This window comes from Taudactylus pleione, unplaced genomic scaffold, assembly GCF_031769625.1.
Source record: "Taudactylus pleione unplaced genomic scaffold, aTauple2 ptg001579l, whole genome shotgun sequence".
Classification (NCBI taxonomy): Eukaryota; Metazoa; Chordata; class Amphibia; order Anura; family Myobatrachidae; genus Taudactylus; species Taudactylus pleione.
In genome coordinates, this window is record NW_028285976.1 from 927537 (window position 1) to 941005 (window position 13469).

At 47.4% G+C, this 13469-nt stretch overlaps 1 protein-coding gene across 2 annotated transcripts in view; it reads right to left on the reverse strand.

The window, feature by feature from the left end:
- Window positions 1-13469, reverse strand: part of LOC148442268 (HHIP-like protein 2) — a 77236-nt gene that overhangs the window by 22339 nt on the left and 41428 nt on the right. For both annotated transcript variants that reach the window (XM_088464103.1, XM_088464104.1), the window contains exon 8: window positions 4421-4503. In XM_088464103.1, coding sequence (XP_088320229.1) covers window positions 4421-4503 — 83 coding nt within the window. The remainder of the gene's footprint in view (window positions 1-4420; window positions 4504-13469) is intronic.

Sequence of the window (13469 nt, forward strand, 5' to 3'; positions counted from 1 at the left end):
ATGGTCTTGACAATCGCGACCATCATCATGGCCGCTCGCATAAGCTGTGGGTGGTCACCTACAACTATGTGAGCGGCCAAGAGGCCGCAACAAAAAAAAAAAAAGCGCACGCCCTGATTTAGAGCGAGCGCTCGCTTTTTGCGAGCGGCTCTGAATCAGGCCCATAGTTTTATGATAACAGGATTACCCCTTAACGTGTGGTTTAATTCCAGTCATCAAATTGATATTAATCGGTTTACTCTTTCATTTTACAGTTATAGAAACATCAGTCACTACACAGTTTCTCAGATATAAGATTTATTTCTGCAAATCATAATCTCATAATAGAACAATAAGGGCCTGATTCAGAGTCGGACGCTATTTGCGGTCGCTTGTCCAGAAAATCGGGGTGGCTATTCAAATGAACCGTTGGCTCTTTGCGGTCTGTTCACGCCTCTATGTCTGAACGAGCGAACAAAACTTGCGGTGGTTTTTTGAAAAAAAATACGCCCCCTGGCCGCTCGCATCCTACGTCATGTCCGCTATTTATTAGATTAATCGAGTACATCGACCAGGGTATGAACTGCTCGCTATTCTTGTGGTTGGTTTTTGCTACCGCAATCTTGCGAGCAGTTCTGGCTATAAAATAACCCAGTGACGTGGTCAATGACGCTGCTGTATTAATTATGCATACCCATAAAACGCCCGTTTTGACCTTTAAGCACGCCTGCGTTCTGATCTCCACTCCCCGTTTTCAAGCACCTTCCCCTGTTACCACCCACATACGCCTCATCCTGTCACTCAAAGTAGCAGGCATTCGCTATATAGCGAACAAACGATTTTCGGCCGCACTGACTGGTTCGCGCATGCGTATTACGATCCGTACGCATGCGCAAGTTGGGCAAACATCGCTCGGAGCGAACGAGCGGCCGCTTACGAATGGCTCTGAATCAGGCCCTAAGCTTTGATTGACCTCTACATATTTATTGACTTTACCCTGTTTGGTTCTTTTGCATATGGGAGGATAATACCCCTTACACATTGATAATTAAAGGAGTATACTTCCGAGTTACAGTAAGTGTGTGCAAGCACCCCAGGCATACTATTTTAATCTTTATTCTCATCTCTTTGATCTATAATTTTTAATTACTTCGCCATTACTTCTACCTTCGGATGGGAACATACACAGTATTTTTAAGGAATATCTAATAAAGGTTATTTTTTATATTACATTGATATTTTTCCTACTAGTGCTACTACTCTATCCCTTTTTAGTATATATACCAATTAGTAGTTGGCAGCACACACCTTATAGAACTCCACTGTTGGTCGGATTGGACCAGTGCGTTTTTTTTTTTTGCTGTCAATAAAGTATCAACCAATCAGCTCCTAACTAATTTTTCAAACCCAGCCTGTAAACTGACAGTTATGAGTTGATTGGTTGGTACTTTATTTCTCTCTTAGTACATCTCATCCACAATGTCATACTGCTTCCCCTCTAGTGGGATGCAGGGAGACCTGCTGTGAGTTCCCATAGCTCATGTGACGGAGAGAAGGATTCCTATTGGACCACAGCAGGAATAAAAAACAGCTGATTTTAAAACTCACCACCCGCTATGAGAAAGATAACTGTATCGAAACCGGTCAGCAGGAGGCGAGAAGAACGCCGAAGGGCCCCCCAGACTGGACCCTGGCAGTCTGAGTGCAGCACTTTTAATGTTACTGTCTCTCTGTGTATCAGATAGTGAGCCTGGAAAGGCGTACAGCAACATTTTATACATGCTGTTACCCTTTAAGCTATTTGTAAGCGTAACCATTAAATGTACTCTTTTAAAGTAACGAAGGTAAATACTTGGAGCTTTTCCTCTCTTTTATGGTATCTACAGTCAAATTATCATCGGAAGGATAATTCAAAGGGAAAAGTTTAAAGATCCTGAGACCCTGAGAGCCGCCCTCCAATTACATGGAGCTACAGTAGTAAGAGCAACTGAGAACACTAAGCCATGGAGAGGGATAAACTACCAACCAATCAGCGCCTGTCACTTTACAGCCGGTGTTTAAAAAATGACAGGAGCTGATTGGTTGGTACATTATCGCCGTCCACTTTTTCTCCAAGGCTTAGTACATAGGGCCTAATTCAGACCCGCTCGCAAGCGCATAGCACTCGCAAGCGGGTCGATGGTGGCCCAGTGCGCACGTGCGTGAGCCCCGTAGCGAGTGAAACCTTCACTCGCTCCGAAGCTCGCAGCAAAACAGGGCGGCTGTCGATGTTGATAGACAGCTTGCCCCATTTTGTAGGCGGGTAGGGGGGGTGGCTGAACAAACGGAGGTGTTCCCGAAGGAACGCCTGCCGTTTGTGAGCGTACCTACTGACATCACTTGTGATCTCTATGAGAGCCGGAAGTCCACTCGGCATTGCGAGTGCTGAGACCCTACCACAAGGGTCTCCTCGCAATGCCGATGGTCGCAATAATCGCGACCATCTCCTGCCCGCTCGCACTAGCTGTGGGTGGGCACCCACAGCTTAGCGAGCGGACAGGAAATAATAAATAAAAAGATACTCCCCGCCCTGATTCAGAGTGTGCGCTCGCAAATAGTCGAGCGGCTCTGAATCTGGCCCATAGACCCCTCACTGAGCCCACTAACTGAATATTAATTTAATATTGGTGGAGGCAGCATTTAAAGAACACTTTTATATTGGACACTTGGGTTGGTTTTATTATTGTGTCAATATTACACTATTTTCTTTTTTATTTTGTTTTTTTATGTTTACGAATAAGGAAATATCACAGAGAGAAGGGTTTTGGGAAGCACAGCGCCCTTGAAAAAAGTAATGAATTTAATATTTTTGGCTACATTATTCATAGATGATGCTACAAGGACGATGCATGTATACTTTCTGATAAGCACGAGTAAAGGTACAACCAAAATTGTGGAGTACACAAGTCTAGTAGAAAATCAGACGGTCCTGAAGATAACAGTAATAAGGTCTAGTAATGGTGGCGAATATGAAAATACAGATCAGCTGTCTATCTCTACAGGAAAGGCATTTAACACTAACTAACGGGATGCAGTCAGCATTCCAGGATGCGGGATGCCGACGGTCTAAATATCAGCACTGGGATCATGACTCCAGAATCCCAACCGATGGCCTCCTGAAGGTAAGTATTGGGGGTTAGGGGAGAGCTAGGGTTAGGGTTAGGCACTATGGGGAGGGTAAGGGTTAGGCACTAAGCGTGGAGGGTAAGGCACTAAGGGTGGAGGGTTAGGCACTAAGAGGGGAGGGTTAGGTTTAGGGTGCGGGGAGGTGGAGGTTAGGGATAGGCATCGGGGAGGGAGTGTTAGGGTTAGCGGCAGGGGTAAGGGTTAGTGTTAGGTTTCTTACCTTATGCTGTCTGGATTCTGACTGTCAGAATGCCGCTGTCAGGATTCTGACAAGTGGCATCCCAGCCCCTAACTAACATTTGCCTAGACACCAGGACAGAACAGCATGATCATAGGGCAAATAGAACAATTGTTGAAGGAGCACGGACTATATTAAGCTATTCAGTACTGGACAAAAGGAATTTGCAAACTTTCTCTGCTGTGAACTTCAGACCCTCCAAGAAACAAAGTCACACAGCCACTGGCAAGAGCCATAGATAAAGAGTATAAAGCTTTAAACAACAATGACACATGGACCATTGTGGACAGGCCGAGTGACCATAAAACAAGTGGGTCTTCTGGAAGAAACTGAAGACTGATGGAAGATTTGATCGCTACAAAGTCGGAGTTGTTGCCAAGGGCTACTTTAAAAAAAATCCAGCGTTGACTACGAGGAGATCTCACATGTTGCAATGTACAGTCAAGAAACCCCGATAGCAGATGTCAAGTTCTTACTCAGTTCAAACTCAAAGACTTTGGACCGGCACATCATGCCTCTCACAGGGCGTCTCGAGTCACGGGGGAGTGGTCTCATGGCACACCCTGCCTCTCTGTATGCCGGTCCGGCAGAGTGCCAGAAAGCAGCGTTGTACAGCCAGGCTTTCAGGCTGCCGTACCAGCCCATCAGGTCAACGGCCCTTTTGGCATTTGCCAGAAGAACCAGGTGACCAGTCCGGTCCCTGCTATCTACCACCAATGGTTAGAAGTCATTTATGGATGTCTCTCCCTAGTGTATACTGTGCTTACAATAAATGGGGAAGATGGGGGGTCAGGTAGGAGGAATTAGGATATCCATACTCCCGCTTGTACGAGGGGCCAAAGATTACTCAGTGCTAATGTGAGCTCCTGATGATCCCTTTGGCTACACATAGTTTTATTTCCCAACTCCTGTAACACAAGAGACACCGGGAGATGAATACCGATAGGAGAAGCTGCTCTTACCCTAGACAAATGCACCTTACAAGCAGTAATTCAATTAACGCCACTACATCTACATTCACGGTGTACATCTACTTACTTTCACGTGGAATAAATGGAACCACTTTACTCCTGGTTTTGACTGGAAAAGGTTTGTATTTGCATTTTCCAGGGGGCGCCCTCCTGAAAATGAAAAAAAAAACAAAAGTGATAGTGACACCGAAGAAATGCCTGAAGGTACATTGACAAAAGGAAAACTTGCCGGAAAACACAGTGAATGTTAATCAGTCCTTCAAAGGGAAGAGGCCTCCGAGTCCGGCCACCATAATGAACGGTTATAGAAAACATCTGTGTTGCCTACTCTAGAAAATTATGGTAAATGCTTCAATACAACTTTGCGTAATTGGAATAAAGCTGCATAAGAGATCTGCTCCTAAATTGTGGTAGGAGCCGAGGCAGGTGAAACGCATTAGCAAAGTTACAGCATCCTCTAATCAATGAGTTGCGTGGGCCCTTGCACTAAATAAAATTATTTTGGACCCTGCGGCATACACGAGATGCCTTATGTACTAGCTAACCCCCCCTACACACAGACATGCAGACACACACACACACACAGACATGCACATACACACATGCACACACACAAAAGGGCTGGCTCTAGGGGTGTTCGACCAGTGCGGTCGAACAGGGGTGCCACCCAGGGGCCCTCCCCAACATCCCAATTTCAGCAGGACAGTGGCCGGAGTCTGAATGGATGCTGTACAAATGCACTCGGCATCCATTCAGTGATGCGAGAGGGCTGGGGGAACCCAGCTAGTCAGGCTCCCCCCCACCTTGACGTTATTTAGAGGCGTGCCATGCGGACACGCCTCCAATTAATGTCACACATGGGGCATGGCCTATGGTCAGGACCGTAACTAGGGCAGTGCGACCAGTGCCATGGCACAGGGCACCGCAGGGCAGGGGGCGCTGTTCATGTGTCTGTAAACTTTCCTGATTATTACCATTCTCACTTGTAGCTTCCTCTTCTTTTATCCCCAGCATCTCCTGGCCTCCCCTATCTCTTCCCTGGCCCTTCCCCATGAGGCCATGGCCCTTTTTCAGGTGCACTATCTTATGTCCCTATTTAAAAAATGGAGGGGGGCGCCAATGCTCTCTCTGGCACAGGGCACCAAAAAGTTTAGTTACGGCTCTGCCTATGGTAATTAGGCAATGCCCCCTCTTTGTAGAGCTGGCACAGGGTGCTCGGCACCCTGGAGTTGGCCCTGACACACAGATACGCACAGGCACACACTCACCCAATGCATTGCAAGAATGAAATTCAGTCCTATTGAACAATTTCAGGGAAATACGATAAACTGCAGCAATGTGTGACACTTCCAGATAATGTGACAGTTCACGTAAGATAAATCACGTCTGACATGCAGATGTAACGAGCGCTTGTTATTTGCAGCAGTGGTTGCGCACTGCAGTGAACACGAGTAAATAATGCAGATAGAGCGCCTGATTCATTACCGATCGCAACTGTTATGATAGAGATGGTTCTACAATGGGGGTGGGTTGTGCTTCAAGTGAGACTTATATTCTTTCTACTATCCACACCCTCGAAAGCTACGTTGTGATTATGTCGTCATTCAGAATCTCAACAAAATGCCGACTGTGGGCCTGATTCACTACAGATCGAAATTGCAATAGAGATTACGCACGCAGTCTCACTGCCAAAGTATGCTAATCCACTGCAATCGCTATGCCGCCGATGCATAACATAAGGACGCCCACTTTACCTTACACACATCCGTAATACTTAGCAACAGTAACATGGAGTACCATCGCAACCTCATACACACTTACACAGACTCTGACCTTACTCAGGAATTACTAACCTCATCACACGCAGTGACTACACAAGACTGAGATACCATCAGTAACATGGAGTACCATCACAGCCTCACACACACTTATACAGGCTCTGACCTTATTCAGGAATTACTAACCTCATCACACACAGGACCTCATTCAGAGTCGGTCGTTGCGACTGCTCGGTCATACGCAACCGATGTTTGCTAAACTGCGCATGCGTAAAATTCCCAAGGCGCGTGCGCAAACTAGCTGTTACGATCAGAAATTGCTCTCTCTTTGAACACAGCCAGGTCGTTAGTTTGAGTGACAGATTGAGCCGTTTGTGGGTGGTAACAGTGGAATGTGCTTGTGAACAGGGGAGTGGAGATCCGAACGCAGTCGTGCCTGACTATGCAAACGGCGTTTTATGGGAGTGCATAATTAACTAAGTAGTGTCATGGCACATGTGACATGGGAGGTTTTTACACTGACATGATCGTAGTGCTTAAGAGAGGGTATGGACAACCTTAAGCTCTACGACCAGCTCCGATGGTCTCGATTAATCCTTATTTGCCCGGAGATGACGTGTATTGCGAACGAGAAGGGGGCGTGTTTTTAGTCTTACGGCCGCATCCTCCCCTCGCTCGTCCAGCTGACAATCCCATCTTAACATCGCAACTTGCAAGTGCTTCATTTGCATATCCGGCCCCTTTTCCCTTACGACCATGCGGCCGCAACGACCGACTCTGAATGAGGTCCACAGTGATTACACAAGACTGAGAAACCATCAGAAACATGGCGTACCATCACAGCCTCACACACGCTTACACAGGCTCTGACCTTACTGAGGAATTACCAACCTCATCACACGCAGTGACTACACAAGACTGAGAAACCATCGGTAACATGGAGTACCATTACAGCCTCACACACACTTACACAGGCTCTGACCTTACTCAGGAATTACTAACCTCATCACAAACAGTGACTACATAAGACTGAGAAACCATCAGTAACATGGAGCACCATCAGATCCTCACACACACTTGCACAGGTCTGACCTTACTCAGGAATTACTAACCTCATCACACAGTGATTACACAAGACTGAGATACCATCAGGAACATGGAGTACCATCACAGCCTCACACACACTTACACAGGGTCTGACCTTACTCAGGAATGACTAACCTCATCACACACAGTGATTACACAAGACTGAGAAACCATCGGTAACATGGAGTACCATCATAGCCTTACACACACTTACACAGGCTCTGACCTTACTCAGAAATTACTAACCTCATCACACGCAGTGACTATACAAGACTGAGAGACCATCGGTAACATGGAGTACCATTAGAGCCTCACACACACTTACACAGGCTCTGACCTTACTGAAGAATTACTAAACCCATCACACACAGTGATTACACAAGACTGAGAGACCATCAGTAACATGGAGTACCATCACATCCTCACACACACTTACACAAGCTCTGACCTTATTCAGGAATTACTAACCTCATCACACACAGGACCTCATTCAGAGTCGGTCGTTGCAGCTGCTCGGTCGTATGCAACCGATGTTCGCTAAACTGCGCATGCGTAAAATTCGCAAGGTGCGTGCGCAAACTAGCTGTTACGATCAGAAATTGCTCTCTCCTTGAACACAGCCAGGTCGTTAGTTTGAGTGACAGATTGAGCCGTTTGTGGGTGGTAACAGTGGAAGGTGCTTGTGAACGGGGGAGTGGAGATCCGAACGCAGTCGTGCCTGACTATGCAAACGGCGTTTTATGGGAGTGCATAATTAACTAAGGCTCTGACCTTACTCAGAAATTACTAACCTCATCACACGCAGTGACTACACAAGACTGAGAGACCATCGGTAACATGGAGTACCATTAGAGCCTCACACACACAGGCTCTGACCTTACTGAAGAATTACTAAACCCATCACACACAGTGATTACACAAGACTGAGGGCTCTATTTACTACAATCCGCATATTGAATGCGGATTGTAGTGTGATATTACCGAGTGCATTCGCATTGCGAATTCAGGCAATATCACAGGGATTTACTATAAATCCCTTGCAGGGACAGAGCTTGCGATAAAGCTCTGTCCCTGCGGATTCCATCCGCACTCTAGTCGCGGTATTTTCGGAAAAAATACCGCGACTAAGAGCCCGTGCATGCACCGACCAACCACCGCTACTACCCCCCCACTGACGCTAAGCCCTGCCCCCAAGCCCCGACCCCCGCGATCGCGGACCCCCGCGACCCCCCCCTCCCTTCATTACACTTGCCTGCATCCTCCTGGCCTCCGGTGATCTTCTCCGGGCTTCCCGATCAGGTGATCTCCCATACTGCACTGGGGCCCGATCACCTGATGACCGGGCCCCAGTGTACTATGGGAGACCAGCTGACCGGAGAGGAGCCATCACCTGAGGCCCGATCACCGGTCCCTGGATTCAGGTAAGGAAAAAAAAAATGTTTAATTTTTTTTTTCTTTTTTGTACAGCAATCAGCTTGCGGTCTGCTTAGACCACATAGCTGATTACTGGTACCGGCTCCCGCCTCTGCTCTCCCCGTTAGAGCAGAGTGGGAGCCCGGTAACCGGGGGAGACCCTGGATAACGCCAGGTGGCGTTATTATCACAGGGCTTCCCCCGGTATTTTTTTACAATTTATTTTTAGTAACTTAGGTCGGATCACATTTCCCATTACAATTATGGGAAATGCGATCTACTTTACTAAAAATAAGTGATACTGGGGGTTGGAGTAGAATTTTACTAATTCTACTCCAATTGCCCTGTAATAACTACAGGTGAAACTAAAATAATGTGAAAAGGGTGTGAAAACACCCTTTTTCACTTTATTTTAGTAAAAATAATGTTAATACATAGAGCCCTGAGAGACCATCAGTAACATGGAGTACCATCACATCCTCACACACACTTACACAGGGTCTGACCTTACTCAGGAATTACTAACCTCATCACACACAGGACCTCATTCAGAGTCGGTCGTTGCAGCTGCTCGGTCGTACGCAACCGATGTTCGCTAAACTGCGCATGCGTAAAATTCGCAAGGCGCGTGCGCAAACTAGCTGTTACGATCAGAAATTGCTCTCTCCTTGAACACAGCCAGGTCGTTAGTTTGAGTGACAGATTGAGCCGTTTGTGGGTGGTAACCGTGGAAGGTGCTTGTGAACGGGGGAGTGGAGATCCGAACGCAGTCGTGCCTGACTATGCAAACGGCGTTTTATGGGAGTGCATAATTAACTAAGTAGTGTCATGGCACATGTGACATGGGAGGTTTTTACACTGACTTGATCGTAGTGCTTAAGAGAGGGTATGGTTAACCTTAAGCTCTACGAGTCAGCTCCGATGGTCTATATTAATCCTTATATACGCCCGGAGATGACGTGTATTGCGAACGAGAAGGGGGCGTGTTTTTAGTCTTACGGCCGCATCCTCCTCGCGCTCGTCCAGCTGACAATCCCATCTTAACGACGCAACTTGCGAGCGCTTCATTTGCATATCCGGCCCCTTTTCCCTTACGACCGTGCGGCCGCAACGAATGACTCTGAATGAGGTCCACAGTGATTACACAAGACTGAGAAACCATCAGTAACATGGAGTACCGTCACATCCTCACACACACTTACACAGGCTCTGACCTTACTCAGGAATTGCTAACAACCACGCACACTATGGGCTCTATTTACTACAATCCGCATTGGTAATGCAGATTGTAGTGTGAAATTACCGAGTGAATTCGCATTGCGAATTCAGGCAATATCACAGGGATTTACTACAAATCCCTTGCAGGGACAGAGCTTGCGATAAAGCTCTGTCCCTGCTAATCCCCTTCGGAGCCCGCGCATGCGCCGACCGGTCGCCGCTGCTACCACCCCTCCGGCGCTAAGCCCCGCCCCCCAGTGCTAAGCCCTGCCCCCGCAATCGTGGACCCCCCCTCGACCCCCCCTCCCTTACTTACACTTACCTGCATGCTCCAGGCCTCCGGTGATGTTCCCCATTCCTCTGGTCAGGTGATCTCCCATACTGCACTGCTGCCCGATCACCTGATGACCGGGCAGCAGTGCACTGTGGGAGACCAGCTGACTGGAGGGGAGTCATCACCAGAGGCCCGATCACCGGTCCCTGGAGTCAGGTAAGTAAATTTTTTTTTTTACTATTATTTTTTTCTTTTTTTTACAGTAATCAGCTTGCGGTCTGTTTAGACCACACAGCTGATTACAGGGACCGACTCCAAGCTCTACTCTCCACGTTAGAGCAGGGCAGGAGGCCGGTAACCGGGGGAGACGTTGGATAACGCCACCTCCTGGTGGCGTTATCAGGGTCGGACTGGCCCACAGGGGAAACCCCCGGTGGGCCCCACTGCCTGAGGGCCCACCCCCTTCTTTAGGGAACAGGTTCCAGACTGTGCACTTGAATTATACTGCACAGGACTATTGTGTATTTTCTATAATACATTGCTGTTATTAATCTGGTACATTATCATGCATTCACTAGCAGTATTTACTATATATATATATATTTAAAGGGGCCCAGAGCTCTAAGTATGGGCCCCTATCACTGCATTCCCCCGGTGGGCCTTTCATGCCCCAGTCCAACACTGGGCGTTATTATCACAGGGCTTTCCCCAGTATTTTTTTCGCATTTATTTTTAGTAACTATGGTCAGATCACATTTCCCATTACAGTTATGGGAAATGCGATCTGCTTTACTAAAAATAAGTGATACTTAGGGGTTGGAGTAGAATTTTACGAATTCTACTCCAATTGCCCTGTAATAACTATAGGTGATACTAACAATGTGAAAAGGGTGTGAACACACCCTTTTTCACATTATTTTAGTAAAAATAATGTTGATAAATAGAGCCCTATGAGTCCTCAGGCTGCATAAGGCATCGCAGTGGTTAATTTATGTACGCCCCTGCAACGGTGTTCAAACACCCTGGCATGCCTGCGTTCCGCCGACCACCCCACCATCACCTCCCACAAACGACACTTTCTGTCAATCACTCTGCGATGGGTTTGCGGAATCTCTCCGATCACAGTGCACGGTTCGCACACACACACTGCAATACATACACATGCACAGAACATAACAATCGGCTGATTTATTGCGTAATCACAGTTGTGATCGGTAGTGAATCAGGGGGCCCATTGTCATAATGTCAATATGGCGAATGTCAACAGACCATTTTAGTGTTAGCGTTATTGTTCGTTTAGGGTTAGGCTGCGGTTAGGGCTAAAATCCGATAAAAACACTATATCGACATGCAGATTGCCGACTGTCGACATCTACAAAGCCAACAATCTGAATATTGAGATTTTGTGCCAAATAACCCCCAAATGTACCCTCCATCTCCCTATCTTACATTTCCTTACTACCCCCCTATAAATCTAATCAACAATTGAATAAATGAAAAATGTATGTAAATAATGAATTAATAAACAATGAATAAGTAAAATATTCCTTCAGCCCAGCTCACCTGAAACCCAAACCGCTCCCTGACTACAGTATACCATACTTGCCTACATCCTGGCTGCTTCCACCGGGAGGAAGCAGCCAGGTCGGTGTAGCAGGGGGGCGGGGCCTGTATAGAGGGACGTGGCCGGGCACTTTACAAGTGTTTAGGGGCGGGACTGGGGGCGGAGCCACGCGATAGTGTCATTTAGGCTCCGCCCCCCACAACAAAATGCCGATATTTCCGGCATTGCTATGCGGGGGGTGGGGTTATGATGACGAAATTCAGCGCGAATCGCGCCATCAGCCCCTCCGCAGCGGGGGTTAAGCATTACATTGCGGGGTGGACTGGAAAAGTCGGGAGGCCTGCCTACTTTTCCGGGGGGCTGGGAGCGGCACCCGATTTTCGGAAGGCTCCCGGCCAAATCGGGAGAGTAGGCATGTATGCAGTATACTAGCTAATAATTAGATGTATTATGAATTCTGTTTTCTATCCTGATACTTAGGGGTAAACTTACTAAAGTGAGTGTCTTTAGAAGTGAGTTTTAGAAGAGATGTTGCCCATAGCAACCAATCAGATTCTAGCTATTATCTTCTAGAAGGTGCTAGTTAAATGTTAAGTAGAATCTGATTGGTTGCTATGGGCAACAGCTCTTCTAAAACTCACTTCTAAAAACTCTCACTTTAGTAAATCTACCCCTTATTGTACATCATTGTGCCGATAATTGCTGCCGAGATACCGGGACACGTGGCATTGTTTTTCTGGGTCAGATACTTAGTCGCCAGTTCTCTGTTTAAGTTAAATAAAACACCTCCAGATATTTTGGATAATGTGCAGATTGCTTCAGGGAATGATTCCAGGAAGGCTTATTTTACACATTATAAATGTACTATATTCTATTTACTTTCCAGCGTCCGTCAATGTCTTGAAAATCAATAATTCTTCTGTGTATTATGTACCATCACCCAACGGTAATGTGACACTTGGTGGCGTTTCCCAGCATCCGGACGCGCAGCTTACAAAATAAAAAACTACACGTCATTGTCTTATGGTTGCACCAATATTGCATCAATTTTACAGGTCCAAAAAGAAATACTAACTGATTAAGGGATCTAGGGGTCTATGTACTAAGCAGTGATAAGAGCATACATGCCGACTATCTGGCTGCCCCTTCCGGGAGGGAGCAGCCAGATCGGCATTATTGGGGGGGGCGTGGCTAGCAGACGGGGGCGGCAAGATGAGATGTTTTTGGGGGCGGAGCCACGCGAGCGCGTCATTTTGGCCCCGCCCCCCTACACACTGCCGATATTACAGGCAGTGGGAAGCGGGGGGCGGTGCCAAAATGACGCGAATCGCGTCACCGCCCCCTTCACTGCCGGGAGACTGCGGTGGGACAGGGGGGGTCGGCAGTGAGACAGGAGGGGTCAGCGGCAGCCGGGAGACTTGTCTGCCATCCCGGGAGGTCGGGAGCGGCACCCGATTTTCGGGAGGCTCCCGACCAAATCGGAAGGGTAGGCAAGTATGGGTAAGAGACAGAGTGAAAAGTGATAAGTGTGTAATAAGGTGCCAGCCAGTCAGCTCCCAACTGTCATTTTTCAAACACAGCCTGTGAGATGACAGTTGGGAACTGATTGGCTGGTACCTTATCACTGACTTATCACTTTTCACTCTGTCTCTTATCACTGCTTAGTACATAGACCCCTTAGTCACTAAGCAGTGTTAGGAGACAGAGGGCCTGATTCAGACCCACTCGCGAGCGGCTGTCCGCTCGCAAGTGGGTCGATGTTATGCACTGAGCATGCGCACGA